Source organism: Suillus bovinus, assembly GCF_016758785.1.
Source record: "Suillus bovinus strain UH-Sbo-P2 chromosome Unknown EDB93scaffold_74, whole genome shotgun sequence".
Taxonomy (NCBI): Eukaryota; Fungi; Basidiomycota; class Agaricomycetes; order Boletales; family Suillaceae; genus Suillus; species Suillus bovinus.
The window spans coordinates 59,085-77,208 of NW_024542130.1; the positions used below are offsets into that span (position 1 = coordinate 59,085).

At 49.8% G+C, this 18,124-nt stretch overlaps 5 protein-coding genes across 5 annotated transcripts; 3 read left to right on the forward strand and 2 right to left on the reverse strand.

Annotated features, from left to right (window-relative positions):
• Positions 1–180: 180 nt before the first annotated feature.
• EDB93DRAFT_1331216 (uncharacterized protein) lies at positions 181–2,859 on the reverse strand. The gene is made up of 6 exons (XM_041455195.1): positions 2,690–2,859; positions 2,473–2,639; positions 2,201–2,420; positions 1,880–2,150; positions 1,230–1,825; positions 181–1,179 (listed from the first exon to the last, which is right to left on the reverse strand). Exons 1-6 carry the CDS (start codon positions 2,742–2,744, stop codon positions 341–343), a joined length of 2,148 nt encoding a protein of 715 aa, XP_041303513.1. The 5' UTR covers positions 2,745–2,859; the 3' UTR covers positions 181–340.
• Positions 2,860–3,095: 236 nt separating this feature from the next.
• Positions 3,096–10,103, forward strand: EDB93DRAFT_1172137 (DNA-directed RNA polymerase II subunit RPB1). The gene is made up of 15 exons (XM_041450381.1): positions 3,096–3,539; positions 3,598–3,796; positions 3,852–3,922; positions 4,413–4,658; positions 4,707–5,030; positions 5,083–5,329; positions 5,382–5,559; positions 5,615–5,694; positions 5,743–5,812; positions 5,859–5,919; positions 5,970–9,399; positions 9,581–9,655; positions 9,702–9,731; positions 9,790–9,801; positions 9,853–10,103. The coding sequence occupies exons 1-15, from the start codon at positions 3,453–3,455 to the stop codon at positions 9,957–9,959; spliced, it is 5,217 nt and encodes a 1,738-aa protein (XP_041303514.1). The 5' UTR covers positions 3,096–3,452; the 3' UTR covers positions 9,960–10,103.
• Positions 10,104–10,742: 639 nt separating this feature from the next.
• EDB93DRAFT_1254458 (uncharacterized protein) lies at positions 10,743–13,250 on the reverse strand (the record flags this gene model as incomplete). Its single annotated transcript, XM_041453614.1, has 4 exons — positions 10,743–10,761; positions 10,811–11,099; positions 11,145–11,345; positions 11,393–13,250. 4 exons carry the CDS (start codon positions 13,248–13,250, stop codon positions 10,743–10,745), a joined length of 2,367 nt encoding a protein of 788 aa, XP_041303515.1.
• A 2,621-nt stretch (positions 13,251–15,871) lies between these two features.
• EDB93DRAFT_1254459 (uncharacterized protein) lies at positions 15,872–16,306 on the forward strand (the record flags this gene model as incomplete). Its single annotated transcript, XM_041453615.1, has 2 exons — positions 15,872–15,945; positions 16,000–16,306. 2 exons carry the CDS (start codon positions 15,872–15,874, stop codon positions 16,304–16,306), a joined length of 381 nt encoding a protein of 126 aa, XP_041303516.1.
• Positions 16,307–16,471: 165 nt separating this feature from the next.
• EDB93DRAFT_1172162 (uncharacterized protein) lies at positions 16,472–18,121 on the forward strand. The gene is made up of 3 exons (XM_041450382.1): positions 16,472–16,494; positions 16,574–16,906; positions 16,955–18,121. Exons 2-3 carry the CDS (start codon positions 16,675–16,677, stop codon positions 18,082–18,084), a joined length of 1,362 nt encoding a protein of 453 aa, XP_041303517.1. The 5' UTR covers positions 16,472–16,494; positions 16,574–16,674; the 3' UTR covers positions 18,085–18,121.
• The last annotated feature ends 3 nt before the right edge of the window (positions 18,122–18,124 follow it).

The following is an 18,124-nucleotide window of genomic DNA, read 5'->3' on the forward strand; positions in this document are numbered from 1 at the left end:
AAGCGTACTGGGGCACACCCAACCCATAGATGAGCCAGAAATCGTGTTGGGACTCAAATCTGGTCATGATATATTTTCCGATGTGTACATATTCCATTGATGCCTCGATAAGTTAGTCCTTTCGTTAGAAATTCTATCCGGGTGGGAGCCGAAGACTAACACTACTTAAGTCATTCAGAGTTTCATGATAGACGATTGCCGCAGCATGATTATTACGTGTAAACATGAACAGTTCAAGGATTATCCATCTACCACGTGCATTCACATTAATCTATCAGTCTGTCAGTATTCAGTGCGCAATCCTACTGTGACCCACTCATACACCGCAACAATAAAAATACTACAAATCAATCAACAGCTCCTCTCGTCGCTCTGGAATATTCGTAGGTGCAGACGGCGCATACAAGTCAAATGACTGCGGTGCTGCAGTTGGTGCGGAGGGAAACTGTGGGAGCTGTGGTTGTAAGGGCTGCTGGTACTGAGGGCGGGACGTGCGCGATACGGTACTTGAGCGAGCGAGAGGGGCAGGCGGCGGGGACATTGTAGTGCGTGCTGAGACGCTGTGGTGCCGGGCGAGGACTGGCGCTTGTGAAGTAAGGGGTGGAGTCATGGATTGAAGTGCAGGTGGTGGTGGTGGTGGTTGAGATGGTGCGGGAGTGTTGGCGAACTGGGGTATTGACACGGGTTGGTTGACCGGAATGGTGGGAGAAGCGGGGGTGTGCTGGGGAAGATAGGATACAGATAATGGCGGAGTAGTGAAGTGGGGCGGCTGCTGAGGTTGAGGAGGTGCGGGTGGCGAGGCGAGTGGAGTTTTGAGGCGCTGTGATGGCCCGGGAACTTCTGAAGTATATGGTTGTGATGGTCCTGCCATATAATGAGCATACCGAGGCTCTGACTCGGGAACAGTAGATAACGTGGGTCGGGAAACAAGAAGTTGTGGGGCGTATTGGGCAGAATCGGTCCGTGATGGCACAAAAACCGGGGAAGATACGGAGGATGCATGAGGGTGGGATGGCGCCCATTGACCGTGACCTTGTGTGGATTGCCGCACTGGTACAGTCGTAGGATGGACCTGTTGGGGAGAACGCCGCCACGTGGGATGTGTGACCTGATCCGTCAGTAACTTGTCGTAAAGCTTGACGGCTTGCGAAAGCTTTTCGTGCATTTCAGATAGCAGTTCTGCCTACAAGCATCAGCAGAGTCGGACATTTCCAAGTAAATTGACCCACGTTCTTTGCGATCGGTGTCATCCAGACTCATTGCCAACTTGGGCCGGAGCCCGTTTGCCTTGTCATATAGTTCGTTGACAGCAGGATACCGCGACATGTCGCGTCCTCCTTGGGCCTGCAGTTGCTCCACTGTCTGGCTGAATGTGAGAATAGCGTCGGTCTCTAAGGGCTCGAGATCATAACCAGTAAGCTTCGGCACTTGTGGGGTGGGCGTGACAGTGGGCGGATACGATTGAGACGTAGCATACACGTTGTTGTATGAATCTTTACTTGCAAGCTCCACAGGGGCACTCGGTTTCGGGGCGTTAGCCTCGCGAAGACTAGCTTCGATGGCTGCACGGAGATCAGGATCGTCTTCATCCGCATCAGTAACTTTACGATCGGGGTGTGTCATTCTATCCACGAGAGGAGGTTCGGAAACGTGCCAATCGTGCGCGGAGGGTTGAGCGGGGACATAACCCGGTCTGCGTCCGTGAGCAGCACCGACCTCCTCGAGGGAGAGCTCAATAGCACGTTGAAGCTCAGCATCTGCGAGGTCGCGCGCGCTGCTGTGACGCGGGCTATACATACTTGCAGCATGTCGGTGTCCTTTGTCACTATCAGGAGGCGGCATATCAGAATGGCTTATGCACGGAAAAACACATACATACCTTTTCTCAGCCTTTTTCTGCAACTTATTATAACACGCATCACAGACCCTAACCGCTTGAGCGATACCAAAATGAGGTAAAGGTATGGATTTAGATGAACATTGTTGGTCGAAAACTTGTCCACAATTTCGACAGTGATGTTTCCGATTGGTAAATGTAAAAGGAGTGCGGCATCGCAGACACAACTCAGAATCTATCCATTCTGGAGCGGTTGACGTATCGACCATGGCAGAGTTCGCCAGGGCAAAGTCCTTGGGTGGGAAATGATGTCCTGCACAGCAAGTGTGAAACATGGTGATGACAGAAAGACTGAGTGAATACCTTCATTCTTGAGGGTCTTATAGACCTGAACAACGTAACTAAGACTAGGCTTGCCTTCAAAAGCCAAGGACCAGTTCTGTATATACTTCAAGATGTCATCTCTGACAGAATGATTTAGACCAGGAATTTTCAGGATGGAGACTAGATTATCCATGAACTCCCTTGAGGCCACTTCACTCAAGAAATGATCACCGCCATTCTTGACACAAATGTCTGTCAACTGTCAAACCAGCATCAAAGCATGTTGTGGAGACTCGAATGATATGGCTTACGCCGAGTGCAAGGAGTTGGACATTGGGATTCTTATGATTAAGGCGGCGCTTGAGCGCACGCATGGCGTCCTTTGCGGGTGCTGACTTGGAGCGTATCTGGTCACATATCTCGAGGTTGAGAGCGACATCCTCCGAGCCAGTCGGGATGAGCTCCGAGGTAGCCTTGTCTGAAAGATAATGTTGAGTTAAGCACACTGATATTGCTGAGCATGCTCACCGACAGCGTCGTCGAGCTGTGAAGTTCCCCACAACCAGCTGCTGATTGATGCCATGCAGGATGAGCACCGTGGAAGTGAATACGATTATTGAGCGGTGTGGTGCGCGTCAACAGCTAGCCTTGAGTGACTCGATGACAAATCGGCCGTGATTTTCGCACTCCGATCAGCCAATATTCAGTCAATATCATTTCTCAGTAACGCCGTAAAGAATAGTGTGCCGCACAAAGATTCCAGAAGTATAACCAGGGAATATAAATAGAGCTTTATGAATTTTTTTGTGGCCTCTACAGAATATTTTGGCTCGCACATTATTGTAGTTTATATGATGAGTGACCAAGGGTGTGACTGCGTGACTCGGGGCCGGACGCAGGTGAATTGGAGCGGAGTTGGAACGTGAGACTCATTCACAGGTTGTTCTCAACAGCCATCTTGCCGTCTTCGAAGGTCCTGTTGTCGGCTCTTTTCTGCTATCCTGCAGATTCAGGCGAATTCATTAACGTTCCCGCCACTTGCGCGGTTTGCTGAGTTCCGCTTGACCTGTTTTCGTGAACGATTTCCATCTTTTTTTTTTGTCACTTTTCACCAGACACTCGTGGTTCCTTTCAACCCACAAAAAAGTGGTCGCAACTCCACTACTCGCCCTACAATCGCATTTACGACACCGCATTCGCGTTAATTCACGTCCTGGACTCCTTTAAGCCCCATTTTCCGTATTCCTGATTCTTACGCGTTTTCATTCTCCTTACTCTTGTTGCGGCAATCATGTTGGGCCACCAGTTCGCGTATTCGGCCGCTCCCATTCGCAAAGTGAAGGAGGTCCAGTTTGGTATCTTGTCACCAGAAGAAATTGTGCGTAATGGCATATTCTTTACCTTACTGTGCTAATTAGTGCATCTTCACCATGCAGAAAGCATATTCGGTGGCAAAAGTGGAACACCCAGAGGTCATGGACGAGACAACACACAAACCTAAGATGGGCGGTTTAATGGATCCTCGTATGGGAACCATCGACCGAAATTTCAAGTGTCAGACCTGTGGAGAGGGAATGTCAGAATGTCCAGGTCATTTTGGTCATATCGAGTTGGCGAGGCCGGTCTTTCACCCAGGTGTGTTGGCAAAGCTATCTTTGTCTTAGTGTGCGACATTCATTCGGTTTTTCAGGTTTCATCATTAAAGTGAAAAAGATTCTGGAGTGTATCTGCGTAAACTGTGGAAAGCTAAAAGCCGACATCGTGAGTTGAATTTCGTTCCTCTACTCGTTTCGCACCCCACCACCCAATTTTCTGGGGGCTCTCTCCATAATCCATCGGAGAACCCCAAACCCGCACCGCGGCAGTACCTCGCACAAACGAGGCGTTTGACCCACTGCGGCGTGGTCTGCGCGCGTTTTCGATCGCTTGATCGCCGCGTGGACTATTGCAAACGCCCAGTGATGGTTGGACACGAGGTGCGCGGTGAAATGGGGCGCTGAACGAGGAGTGCGAAAATCGTAGTCCAGCCAGTGCTGAAGGCACCTTCCTGGGCTCGCGTTTGGTGGCCCTCCCTGTGACGCGGGAAGAGGGTTCACCATTGGCCGACATATATGCCAAGTCATGTCGGCTGCCTCCTTGTGATGCCTTGAAATTCCTTAGATAATGTTTCTATTTCCGTCGAAGTTGATGCTGACGTTTACATTTCATGTGCTTCCTAATTTGTTCGTTCAATGCCATTGTCGTGCTTTAGTCCGATCCCAATTTCGCCGACAAGATCCGCCATATTCGCGATCCCAAGGCACGCATGGCCGTTGTATGGGCGCACTGCAAGACCAAAATGGTCTGTGAGACTGACGAGCCAAAGGAAGATGGTGCTGAAGGAGATGCGGATGAGCCCAAAAAAGGTCATGGTGGATGTGGTCATGTACAACCGGCCATTAGGAAAGAGGGCTTAAAGCTTTTCGTCCAGTACAAGCGACCCAAAGATGAGGATGAGGTCGGTATATGGCAGCACTACTGAATGCTGTTGCTGACCGGTTTTCAGGATGTGAAATCGATGCAGCCTGACAAGCGGTTGATTACTCCATCTGAGGTTTATACGACGTTCAAGAAGATGTCGGACTCCGACCTTCATCTGATAGGTCTTTCGGATGAGTACGCTCGTCCTGAGTGGATGATTCTCACGGTTATGCCTGTCCCGCCTCCTCCTGTCCGTCCAAGTATAGCAGTTGACGGTGGTGCTATGCGGAGCGAAGATGACTTAACCTACAAGCTTGGTGAGATCATCAAGGCATCCGCACATGTACGGCGGTGTGAGCAGGAGGGTGCGCCCGCACATGTCATTAGCGAGCATGAACATTTACTCCAGGTAAGTTTTATGGAGTCACATCTCAGTGCAGGTATTGACTGCTTGATTGTAGTTTCATGTCGCCACCTACATGGACAACGACATTGCTGGTATTCCTCAGGCGCTACAGAAATCAGGACGTCCGGTAAAGGCTATCCGTGCGCGGCTAAAGGGGAAAGAGGGGCGTCTGCGTGGTAACCTGATGGGCAAGCGTGTAGACTTCTCTGCGCGTACGGTCATTACGGGCGATCCTAACCTGGAACTGGACGAAGTGGGTGTTCCTCGGAGCATTGCCATGAATTTGACCTATCCCGAGCGAGGTGCATTGTTCGTCATCGCTTACGGTATTTCAACTTACAGTGTCATTAATAGTGACACCATATAATATCGCATACCTTCAAGAGCTGGTGCGCAACGGCCCGACTACATATCCTGGTGCACGCTATGTCGTGAGAGATACTGGCGAACGTATTGATCTGCGTTATAATAAGCGTGCGGACGCATTCCTGCAATATGGATGGATTGTCGAGCGGCATCTGAAGGATGGAGAGTGAGTTCGAGGAGTGAAGGATGCGCGCTGATTTTCATGCTGATGCACGTTTCAGCTTCGTATTGTTCAACCGACAACCTAGTTTGCACAAGATGAGTATGATGAGCCACAGAGTGAGGCTGATGCCATACTCTAGTGAGTACAGTGTTCTCTTTGTGCTTTGCAAGAAATTAATGAGTACAGCTTTCCGATTGAATCTGTCCGTGACGCCTCCATATAACGCCGATTTCGATGGTGACGAAATGAACATGCAGTAAGTCACATTTTCACCTGTACGATGCGATACTCACGTTTCCCAGCATCCCACAGAGCGAAGAAACACGTGCCGAACTGTCGCAAATAGCGTGGGTTCCCCGTCAGGTAATAGCATCCTCTCTCGTTCATGGCTACTTCATTTAACTGGTGCATAGATCATCTCACCGCAAGCCAATAAACCTGTCATGGGCATCGTGCAAGACACGCTTTGTGGGATCCGCAAGTTTACATTGCGAGATACGTTCCTGGACTGGAACCAGGTTCAGAACATCTTGTTGTGGGTCCCTGGCTGGGATGGCAATGTACCAATACCTGCTGTCATCAAGCCTAAACCCATGTGGACCGGGAAGCAAATTCTTAGCATGGTGATCCCCCGTGGCATCAATATTCATCGGGCCCCAGATCCTAAGTCCTCCAACCCCATCTTCGACGACGGTATGTTAATTGAGAATGGCGAAATCATCTTTGGTGTTGTCGAGAAGAAGACTGTAGGCGCTTCCCAAGGTGGTTTGGTGCACGTTGTCTTCCGCGAGAAGGGCCCTGAGGCTACTCGTGACCTCTTCACGGGCATCCAGATGGTCGTAAATTTCTGGCTGTTTCACAATGGATTCAGTATCGGCATCGGGGACACGGTTGCCGGTCCCAAGGTCATGGGTTTTATCACGCAGCGTATTAGCGAGAAGAAGCAGTTGGTTGCGGAGATCATTGATGACGCATATCACGATCGGCTGAAGGCGCTACCCGGCATGACTATCCGAGAGTCGTTCGAGAGCAAGGTAGAGCGCGAGCTCAATCGCGCTCGTGATGACTCTGGTCAGTACGCGCAGAAGAACCTGAAGGATGACAACAACGTAAAACAGATGGTCACAGCTGGTTCCAAGGGTTCATATATTAACATCTCACAAATGTCTGTTTGTGTCGGGCAGCAGAGCGTTGAAGGTCGTCGTATCCCATTCGGGTTCCGTCATCGTACTCTTCCTCATTTCACCAAGGACGACTTCAGCCCGGAGGCACGTGGCTTCGTCGAGAACTCATATCTGCGAGGGTTAACGCCGCAGGAGTTTTTCTTCCATGCTATGGCTGGAAGAGAAGGTCTTATTGACACAGCCGTCAAGACGGCAGAGACCGGCTACATTCAGCGTCGACTTGTCAAGGCATTGGAGGATGTCATGGTTCACTATGATGGCACTGTTCGCAACTCGCTTGGAGATCTCATCCAGTTCGTGTACGGCGAAGACGGTATGGACGGCGCGTTCATTGAACGTCAAAAGATTGAGACCTTTGGTCTTGACAATGAAGCCTTTGAGCACAACTATCGCGTTGATGTCACAGACGGCAAGAATGGATTCCTGCCAAATACCCTGCAGATCGGCGTGGATGACAGCTCCCTGGAGCTCCAGATGAAGTTGGACGAAGAATACAACGAGCTTTTAAACGACCGCCGTCTTCTGCGAGAATTCATATTTCCCCAGGCTGACGGCCTTAATCCTCATTATCTGCCTGTCAACCTTCATCGCATTATTCAGAATGCCACGCAAATATTCCACATCGACAAGCGGAAGCCCAGTGATCTGGAGCCGGCTTACATCGTGGAGGCCGTTCAGCAGCTCAACAACCGCTTGGCTGTCGTGGTTGGTGACGATCCACTAACGAGAGAAGTCCAAGCCAACTCATCGCTCACATTCCGCATGCATGTCCGTGCCACCATGGCCACTCGCCGCGTACTCGAACAGTTCCATCTTACCAGGGAGGCATTTGACTGGGTCATTGGTGAAGTGGAGGCCAAATTCAACCAGTCGCTGGTGAACCCGGGGGAGATGTGCGGCACACTTGCTGCTCAGTCTATCGGCGAACCAGCCACGCAGATGACGCTCAATACATTCCATTATGCTGGTGTCTCCAGTAAGAATGTGACACTTGGTGTCCCGCGTCTGAAGGAGATTATCAACGTTGCCACCAAAATCAAAACACCCTCCCTCACTGTCTACCTCGAGCCTGACGTTGCTGAAGAAAGTCTGCTTGCCAAGAACGTGGAGCAAGAGCTCGCATATACCTCATTGCGTACCGTGACAGCGGCTGTGGAGATCTGGTATGACCCAGACCCAAGCTCCACCATTATCGAGGAGGACTCCGTCTTCGTAGAATCATTCTTTGCCATCCCCGACGAGGAGATTGAGTCCAAGCTGCATCTACAGTCGCCGTGGCTCCTTCGTCTCGAGCTCGATCGTGCTAAAATGATTGATCGCAAACTTACCATGGCTTATGTTGCTGGTCGGATAGCAGAGAGCTTCAAGACTGATCTCTTCGTCATCTGGAGCGAAGATAACTCAGAGAAGCTTATCATCCGTTGCCGTGTGCTCGGCGGTGGTGATAAAGATGATGACGGTCTAGGGACTGTGGAAGAAGACATCTTCTTGCGCCAGCTTGAAAACACCATGTTAAATTCCGTCAGCCTGCGCGGGGTTCCTGGCATCCAAAAAGTCTTCTTACAGCAGCATGACAAGGTGTATACCGACAAGACAGGCGCCATCAAGACAAAGAAGGAGTGGGTATTGGAGACAGACGGTATCAATCTCAAGACTGTCATGTGCATCGATAGCGTTGACTTCACTCGTACGTATTCGAACAGCTGCGTTGAGATCTTCAACGTGCTGGGCATTGAAGCAGCCCGTGCTGCTATTATGAAGGAGTTACGTGGGGTCATCGAATTTGACGGTTCCTACGTCAACTACCGTCATCTTGCTCTCCTTTGCGATCTCATGACGCACCGAGGTTCTTTGATGGCAATCACCCGTCACGGTATCAATCGTGCTGACACTGGAGCACTCATGCGATGTTCATTCGAGGAGACGGTGGAGATTCTCATGGAAGCAGCTGCGGTCGGCGAGAAGGACGATTGTCATGGCATCGCCGAGAATGTCATGTTTGGCCAGCTAGCGCCAATGGGCACTGGCGCCTTTGATGTGGCTCTCGATATTGACATGCTGAAGGACGCCATTGTTGATCATCGTCTACCAGTCCAAAATATGCTAGCGGCACAGGCAGATGGTGGCATGACACCAGGACAAGTGGCAATGACGCCCTATGATACCAACTCTCCTGCATGGTCAGAAGGCAATTTCAAAGGAGAATCAGCCGCATTTTCTCCTCTCGCTGTCAACGGCGGCGAGGATCCCGCAAACTTTTCTTTCCTTGGGTATGGGCAAAGTCCTCTTGGCGCCGGTGGCATGTCGCCTGCAGGACCTGGGTACAGCCCAAGTTCTCCCAATACATACTCGCCGACATCGCCATATGTCCCACAATCACCGTTTGGCGGCGCTACATCACCTTTTGGCACATCTCCGTATGCTACGTCTCCCTTCTACGACCGCGGCAGAGGACCGACATCGCCGACATATTCGCCGACATCGCCCGCACTCAATCTCACGTCTCCAGGATATTCACCGACGAGCCCACGCTATTCTCCCACTTCTCCGTCATTCTCTCCTACATCGCCGCGCTACAGTCCACAGTCTCCATCATTCTCCCCCACGTCACCGCGGTACTCTCCCACCAGTCCCTCCTTCAGCCCTGCTTCCCCACGTTGTAGGTTAATTTTTCTCGTATTCCAATCTTTGGCTGATGTCTTGCTTTCTTAGACTCACCAAGTACGTACGAATGTTATTCACGTATGATATGTACTCATGATTAATACCGCTCCACTCACACCCACAGCTTGTAAGTGTTCATATCTTTATTGACAACTACAGACTAAATCCTCCTGCAGCACCTGCTCAAATGTCCCCTTCCTCACCAAAGTATTCTCCCACGTCACCAGTATCTCCTTCCTCTCCAAAATACTGTATGTCGCTCAATTCATTCAAAGACAGCCAGCTCATGCTTTTTAGCTCCCACATCACCCACATACTCGCCAGCTTGTGAGTATTCTCATCCTATCGTATTTAACACCCGCTAAACTCAAATCCCACCCTGCAGCACCCGCATATTGTAAGATTCTTCGTTCGACTACTAACCTACCCGTCATTAACCTCTTCTTAGCCCCTGCTTCTCCCGCCTATAGCCCGACGTCACCCCAGTGGTCCCCTTCTAGTCCGGCACAAAACGGCCGGAGTCACTCGTACAGCACGTCGCCGTCTTGGGAGTAAGACCACTGCTTCATGTCTGGTTCCTGTCGTATTCGTTGGCGTTATTATCTAGCACGTTTCTTTCCTGTTAAGCACTCCATGTAGATTAAGCACATTTTACTATACAAAGCTAGATATGCCTATTGTCACGTCTACATCTCAAAGCGAAGCGTGATAAACATATTCATTGAAATTCGAACGAGCTTGCAATGCGGTATGTATCTATGTATGTTAAACATGAAAGTCAGCATATGTACTTGAACCCTCATTACTTATCTTGCATTTGGGCGATGACATGGCGATATGTATAGATATGAAAAAAAGAGAAAAGTCACATCGCGCTCTCAAATCAACTCCCGACTCAACGCAAAAAGCGTCCAAAAAAGAGAAATATCAAATGTACGTACGTAGCAGAGCTATTTGCAAAAGAGTGGGTTGGTGTGGTGGTGTGATGTTGGCAACGCCCGCGCGCGCGCATAGTATTACACGTGAGGGTATATGAGAGAGAGACAAGTGATTGAAGTGAAACGAAGACGTGGGGAAATGGGTTGTAACACGTGGGGGTGATGAGGGATATCACGATGTGATCCGACAGCTTTAATGAGGTACTGTACTGTGCAGCGCAGCCGCTTGTAAAAATGCGAATGCTCTTCATGCCGAGTTTTTAGATCAGGGGGATAGAAGTGGTTGTGCAACGAAAGAAACGTAGGCGAGGCATCGGACAGGAAGAAAAAAAGAGAAGATAAAGGATAAAAGCGAGCCGAAATCGAACCGAGCAAGCACCGGTACCAGCAACAAAACCGCTCAGATAAAAAATTGGGTACTGCAGTCGTTAATCAGTACGCAACCATTCAAAAAAACAAAGAACGCACTGCATCCGACTGCAAGCATGCACCTCCATCTCCTCCATCTTGTACGAATTGAGCTCTTCTTTAATGCGCTGCGCCAACGCAGGCGTCAATCGACTCCACGTCGCAGGCTCGCTGCGACGATCATAAACAGCCGACGAAAATGTATCATAAACTGACAGATTGTTTGCAAACACGAGCCTTTTGGCAGGCGTGGTCGCTGAGCGGTGGGTCAGCGTGGGTGGGGTCGTAGGGATCGTTGATAGGGCTGGGGCGGATGAGTTGGAGAGGGTGAACATGCTCCTTTCTTTCTCTACTGGGTTGTTAGAATGATTCAATTCGGCGTGCAGAGGCATACCTCCTGCAGGTGCATTGCTTGAATGCGAGGGGTGTCGATGCAAACCATCGATATGGTCTGGATCGGGAGAGGGTATGCGAGCGAGCGGACCCAGCTCGGATGATTGCGCCGGATGCGAATTATATGAATTCGAGCGTACGCGGATAGCAGGGTTCGCCACAGTCTCACCATTATACACCTCTTGCGAGTAATTATCAGCACCTAAAACAGGGTCAGTGTAAACAGTGCCCGATATGCTCGATACGCACCTTTAAGGATACCCTTTGCAGGTGTCCTGTGACGTTCGATGCTGCGCCTGATATTAGTCGCCCACGCGACAACCTCATCGTCATCGCCCGCTACACGAATAGTAAGGTCCTCTTCCCCATCCTCATCCCAAACTTCGTCGTCGTCCCAGCCGTCCGATATGAAGTTTTGTGTAGGATAGGCATGTCCATCATCACTCTGATCATCCTCCTCAACCAAGACCCTCGTCCCATCCTCATTGACCCTGGAACTCGATTCGGCGGCCCTTGTAGCAGTATTCTTCTCCCAGGCAGCAGGGACATGGGTCCCATTCGGCTGAGGCTGGGCGGACTCAACACGGGCCTTTGCAGCAGCAGCAGCCTCTGCATTACTCTTAAGTGTATGCTGGCGGGCAAGTTTAGCAGCAGGACTTAATCCGCTCATCTCTGGACTGCTCCAATCGCCACGATCGAGCTCGGCAACAGCGTGGGAAAGGGTAGGAGCTACGAGATCGCCTTTTGCATCCTTTTCCTTTTTCTTTTTCTTCTTGCCGTTATCGTCGGTGCCTTCAGAGGACTTGTTCTTGTCTTTGAATAGAGACGTTATTCCTGCGAGGCTGTTCCGCCTTGCGAGTTTTCCGATTGAACCAATCTTGCGGATGACGACGGAAGCAGAGGACATCGTGGATGAAAGAGAGATGTTGTCTGTGCTCGCGTTGAGGCGAGAGTTAAACAAGGATGCTGCACGACCTTTTTTCTTGGTCTGAACTGTGGCAGTACTGGCAGCGTCAGGGTCAGGAAGGGTTGTTGGAGTGGTTTTTGCTGTGCTTGCGCCAGGAGAGGGTTGTTCTTCCTCTTCTTGCAAGGCTTGAGCGGCATTGAGACTGAGTGCACGACGAAGTCTGCCTTTGATGCCACCTGTTTTTGTACCAATGGAAGTACCTTCAAGGATAGCTGCGAGATCGGAGTCATCACGTGACATGCGCTTTTCCGCAGCAGTGTATGTGCCTTGACTTAGCGGGGAGGGCCGGACTGGACGAGCATGGGAAGAAGAAGCGGTTTGGGGTGTTGTAGCTGTGGTGGTGGGGGAGGACCTAGATGGAGGGGTAGATAGAGAAGGGCGTGGAGTGGATGAAGAATTTGTGGAGGAGGTAGATGCGGTGCGGTGGTGTGGATGGTTGTTAGTGGATGAATTGCTTCCTGTACGTTGGCGTGTATTTTCTGTTGTTGTTGTTGTCGGGATCCTTGGACGAGATGGGACTTGACCCTGACTTGTTGTCCGTTGGCGTGAAGCTCCGCCGTGAGAGGAAGAAGAATTAACAGAAGTTGTAGAAGCGGAAGCTTCACCGCGTGCATAAGGAGGTTGTGCACGCCATTCCTGTTGTTCTTGAGGACGGGTATTATTGGGACGGCGATATGGATGAAAGCCATTATATTGAGCTGCATCTGATGATACTGAACGCTGTACTTGAGGAGGGGGGTAATTCTGGTGATGAGAATGAGGAGGGGGTGTTCCACTTGGAAAAGGGGAAAATAACTGGGAGGGGTTAAAGTAATCAGGACGAGGATGTTGTTGTTGTTGAGAATACATCATTTGCTGATATGCCCACTGAGCTAGTTGAGCATTTGCTTGAGGATCGAAATAAGGATTCTGATGAGGTTGTTGTTGTTGCTGTTGCTGTTGTTGCTGTGGTTGGTAGTAAGAAGGGTAAAAGGGTTGAGCATTTGGACTTGGAGTCCAAGTGCCATGAGGCTGCTGAACTGGGTATGGATAAGGTTGGATGGGTATGTTAGACTGTTGCTCGTTTGTTGATTGAGGACGTGTATCCATTGTTGTATGATCGCGAGGTGGGTGCCAATCTTGTGGTGCGAGAACGGCCATGGGCAAACTGCAACAACAGATTTCTTTCAAAACGACGTGATGGTTAGTTGAAAAGATTACGATAAAAACAAAAACCCACAAAGATTAAGGAAGAAAAAAAAATCAGTACTCCCCCCCCTTCCTTAAGGACGAGTTCGACACGACGGACAACGAATACCGCGACGACCAACAACTGGACAAAAACCAAATACGACAAAACAATTCACTGGGGAGTACGTCGTTGCCATTCCTAATTTCAGTTTACCCAGATCCCACGTGCTATCATCGCCGCCTTCGTAATCTCCTTATAGACCTGCGTATATGGTTTATCCTCCTCCCAGGGTAAATTAGCGTTGTCACAGAGTTGGCGCTGTGGTTCTTTGTATAAAAATGGTTCGTCAAAGGACTTCCCGCCCGCTCCCACCCACTGCCAGCGCTTACCCGAATCTGCCAGCGTACGCCGTAAATATCAAGGAGTCATCAGCCCGTCAACCAATTTTCTGTCCATCCATGGCAGACATCGGATGAAGGTAACCTTGTCGACGGCCTACTTGACACAAATATAAATAATGCAAAGGATCTATAAATGAGAAATTAGCAGCACCAGTCACGCAGCCTTGATAGCCGCATTTCCCTTGACGCGCGCAGCTCGATTACTGTCTAGCATCATCCTGTAGCAGCCTGTAGCTCTATGCATAGCTCGGGTAGGGGATATAGCCAAGTCACTTACAGGCCTCCGCTACACAGGTCACTACGGCAACATCATTGCACTATTATCGGCTAGACTGGTATTGGCAAGTACTAGTCACGCTCACCATTCAAATGCTAGCGATCATTCGAACAGATCTATACATTGGGACGTGAAAGCTAGAACAAGCAATGGAATTGTTGTGCTAGCTTGGCCATAATCATTTGTCAGAACCTAATGCCATCTCGTATTCTCGTACTTCAAGTTACCTGCCATCGCCATCGCCAGTCCACAAAAGCTTAAAAACAGCCTGCGTGTCTCGCCACTAATCGCATGTGCAGGCCGAATCGGCTCGACTCACATCTCTCGAGTTTGCATTTGTTTCTACCGTGGAAGCCGATACTTTCACTCATGGTACATTTTACAAGGTGAACACCATATAATTTCTCGTGCTCACACCAATTGACCACATGTATCAGGTCTTCGCACTACTCCAGTATTATCAGTCTTCAAGCTTCCGACATATTATCGCGACGACGAGCGCTTGCGAGGCCCTCCCGCATACATTGGATAGATGACACCGTTGCGAGAAACTGACCCAAATCCTGATATGTCTGTCGTATCTCGATCCACCCGCAGGCACCAGCGACATGCAGTCGTCCCCCCTAAGTCATATCATCCGTAGTTGTTGCCTAGTGCCGGTTTGGTCGTACAAGTTGGACTACAGAGAATGTCAATATCGTATGTGACCGGTTCTACATAAACCCGTACATTGACATGACACATCGAAGCTACGGAGAAAAATCCTGTGTAATAAAATCTACCAACCTCAAACTCCATCAGTGATTGAGGCATCAATGTCTCTATAGAAGTACGTTAGCATTGCCACAACGCAACAAGCTGAGAAAATGAACTGACGCCAACTCGTTCCACATCTTAGTCCATAGCAGGTGCTTGAGTGAATATTCGTCTGTACGCATTAGACATGACACGTGAATGCAGGACAACACCTAGAGCAACTTTATTGACTGACCTTGGGCTGCGGACAAGTTGCAGAGGCGCCGAATTGATAATTCATTCACTTGTTGTTGCAGTACGGAGACACTCCAGCAAAATCCTCCGTCTTTGCAATATCAGGCTCAAACTCTAGCTTTGTCTTGAAATCATCTTGACTTGAAGGCACAACGGTCGTTGGATGATGTGCCGTGCACTACGTAAGCACTGAATTCGGTCATGATAATTGCTATTCAAATTCTGCAGAACGGTAATCAGTTTAAAGCAAGCTCAGATTACGAAGTTTGAGTAAGATATTGCGACTCATTAGCACTGAGGGACGTGTACGGTTTTGTACTGTCTCAGCGGATCGAAAAATGTGTCCGATAGGAAAGGTTGTGTGGTTTGAAGGCAGTGATCACAGTGCACAGCCTGGCCCTGAGTGCTGAAGAAAATATACTATGAGGGCCGCCCAGCTTGTGGTGATTGAATGTTATGAGCTAGAGGCTATCGGCGGCAATATGACAAATCCTGCGCTATCGAAAAGTACTTTCCAGACCAAAAAGCTCATCGAAGAAGTTTGGGACCATGACTTGTGCCAGAGAGCCTAAGGAAATGGGCACCTGGTGATATCGTTGGTTTATGAGTGTCAACTAACTGCCAATATGAGTTCGCCGATCCCCGTTCTAGATCTTTCGCTGCAAAGTGCAATAATATTAAGGATATGCATAAATGCAAACATATGCCAACAACGTTGGAACGCTTACTGTTTTCAGTTCATGGTTTATCCGATGTCGACGAAGCTTGAAGCTTGAAGCACCATTTATGTAAGGTTAACAACAAATCTGGACGCTACTACTGGTCCAGAATGGATTCACGTAGATATGGGAAAGCCTCACAGTCAGTGCCGACAGACATCCTTTGAAGGCACTAGCAATCACCCTTTCATCTATTGTTCCCCATGCTGCCAACATCAAACGCCTCTCGTCGGATGTGGGTAGCGCCGCTGGGTCTCCGAAGCGCTGCAATCTCACAGTAGGCACATTTGAAGCACTGACAAAGATTCAACGATTCTGTGGCTAATGGCAGGCCGATTCGTCGACGTCATGCGCACATGCACACCAGCACCCAGCCAGGCACCATTGTCGATGTAGCTGCTGATCTAGAAGCCAATTTTGTATGGGCACCACCACTCGCACCTCAGACTCGGAACATTGATGTCGATCTTGCAAGTCCTGAATCCATATTACTTGGTGAGATTGCACTATTAGAGCACAAGAAAGAAGCCATAGAACGAGTGCTGGTTGATGGAAACGAAGTGTTGGAAGGTCACGGTCAAGTTCATGATTTGCAGAATCGGAGGATGTTGACCGAGGTCTTCTACCCGACGAGTTGATCACAACGACAGACAGTGAGATGTGGACATGCTGATGCTTTTCTAATGGTGATACGTTGTCATACGCACAACCCTGTAGTGTTTTGGTAATGTTGCCAAGTGGGTGGACCATGGCAGTTCTGCCACTTATGCCGGCACAATTGCCTGCTGCATCTGAGTCAAACTTATAAAACTTTCGCTGCGAACATGTAAGTCATCATTCAACTCGCCTGGCCCTCATAATGATCACCGTACTCGCTCTTATCAATGTCGCAATTACGTACGCAGCTGCTGTACCACATCCACATGTTCAAATCCTGGCTTCCGAATCACCAACCTCCTCCACCCCCACTACTCCTCCTTCCACCGACACCGGCAGCGCGTTCCTCATGAGCAAACTCACAGATGCACAACGCAAACAAATCTTCTGGACTGCAACTGCTATCGCTGTAGCCGTATCTCTACTTCAAGGCGCTATCACAACTCTCGTTGAAATTTGCGAGTCCGAAGGTTTATGGACAATCAGATTCAGTTTGGGCAGAAGGGAACATCTCTGGTGGTCAGCCATAGCCATTGCTCTCGTCGCTTCCTTTGGCTGTATGGTCCTGTCTTTCCTTGCCGGTAAGCACCCGTCACAATTTTAATGCCGTATATTCAATGTTCGTCTAGGCAATAATAACGATTCACTCGGAATCATATTGCTAGCCAGCGCATCCTCTCTCGCTGTATTCCGCTATGCATGGCCTGCATGGCGTAATCGACACTATTGCTCTAATCGATGGGCGGCATGGACTGGCCCGAGCCGCACAGGAATAGACGCAACTTTAGTCCCACTTATAGAAGGCAACGATCCATGGCCGATCCTTAGCAAAGAGGTCCCAGCAATGAAAAAACACCCCGTCGACACCCGTCTTCCCATCTTCAGATCAAACCTCATCGCCGAGGACCCCACAGACATCCTCAAGGCCAGGAAGCGTCACTTGGATACCCTAATGAAACCATCCGAAAAGCAGCCAGATGAGAAATCGGAGACACCCGTCGTTCCAGACGACAAGACAGGTCTGTACGCCCCCATCCACCCCAACAAATCTGCTTCCCTCCTCTGGGGCTCCCACATCGGGTTCTCCCCCCGCGTCAGCCGTGGCATCCTCGCAGTCCCCCAACGGCTCCTCCGTTCCTCCCCCCTCACATCTTCAGGGCACGACGGCCAACCCGTCTGCCTCGCACATGGTATCCTAGGACGCAACAAAGGCCTCGAGCCATTCACCTTCATCCTCAGTCTCAACCCTAGCAAATTTGAAGAAAAATGTGTCCAATGGCCACGTCCGAGTAAAGTCCTGCGCACGTACTACCGCGAAGAGATGAACGCAGCCTATGGAGGCCTAGGGGCTACATTCGTAGATGCAGCGACAGAGCTTGCACTCCTCCTAGCCGATTCGAGCCATAGTCTCATCGAAGACTGGCTTAGTTTGCGCATGGAACATCAGGATCGCGCATTAAACAACCAGCTCGCGTGTCTTGGTGCGAGCGATGAGGAGCTCAAGGTGTTGTATCGCCTTTCGTACGCTGCGATGTTGGTTAGTTTGAGCGCACATAGGAAGGGGAGGAAATGGAGGCCTGAAATGAAGCTCTTCACGGCGTATTGGAAAAAGTGTAAAGGTGAGGAGATGCCGGCATGGATGGGTGAAGCTGTGATTGCGGAGAGAATTGGAAAGGAGGAGAGTGGGGCAGGTGATACAGATCTGGATGCGTTGATCGAGGCTGTTTTGTATAAGATTGATACACCACGTTCTGTATGAATGAGCCACGAGGAATATATATTAATATTGCTCGCGATCA

What these genes read in the sequence shown, in the direction of transcription:
- EDB93DRAFT_1331216 (XM_041455195.1), bottom strand. Translation starts at nt 2,744, where the DNA reads ATGGCATCAATCAGCAGCTGGTTGTGGGGAACTTCACAGCTCGACGAC. An exon ending in TAAGACCCTCAAGAATGAAG is followed by an intron (nt 2,151 to 2,200) that starts GTATTCACTCAG and finishes CTTGCTGTGCAG; the next exon opens with GACATCATTTCCCACCCAAG. An exon ending in TGACACCGATCGCAAAGAAC is followed by an intron (nt 1,180 to 1,229) that starts GTGGGTCAATTT and finishes GCTTGTAGGCAG; the next exon opens with AACTGCTATCTGAAATGCAC.
- EDB93DRAFT_1172162 (XM_041450382.1), top strand. Translation starts at nt 16,675, where the DNA reads ATGAGCAAACTCACAGATGCACAACGCAAACAAATCTTCTGGACTGCA. An exon ending in GGTCCTGTCTTTCCTTGCCG is followed by an intron (nt 16,907 to 16,954) that starts GTAAGCACCCGT and finishes ATGTTCGTCTAG; the next exon opens with GCAATAATAACGATTCACTC.
- EDB93DRAFT_1172137 (XM_041450381.1), top strand. Translation starts at nt 3,453, where the DNA reads ATGTTGGGCCACCAGTTCGCGTATTCGGCCGCTCCCATTCGCAAAGTG. An exon ending in TAGCGTGGGTTCCCCGTCAG is followed by an intron (nt 5,920 to 5,969) that starts GTAATAGCATCC and finishes ACTGGTGCATAG; the next exon opens with ATCATCTCACCGCAAGCCAA. An exon ending in TCCTTCCTCTCCAAAATACT is followed by an intron (nt 9,656 to 9,701) that starts GTATGTCGCTCA and finishes CATGCTTTTTAG; the next exon opens with CTCCCACATCACCCACATAC.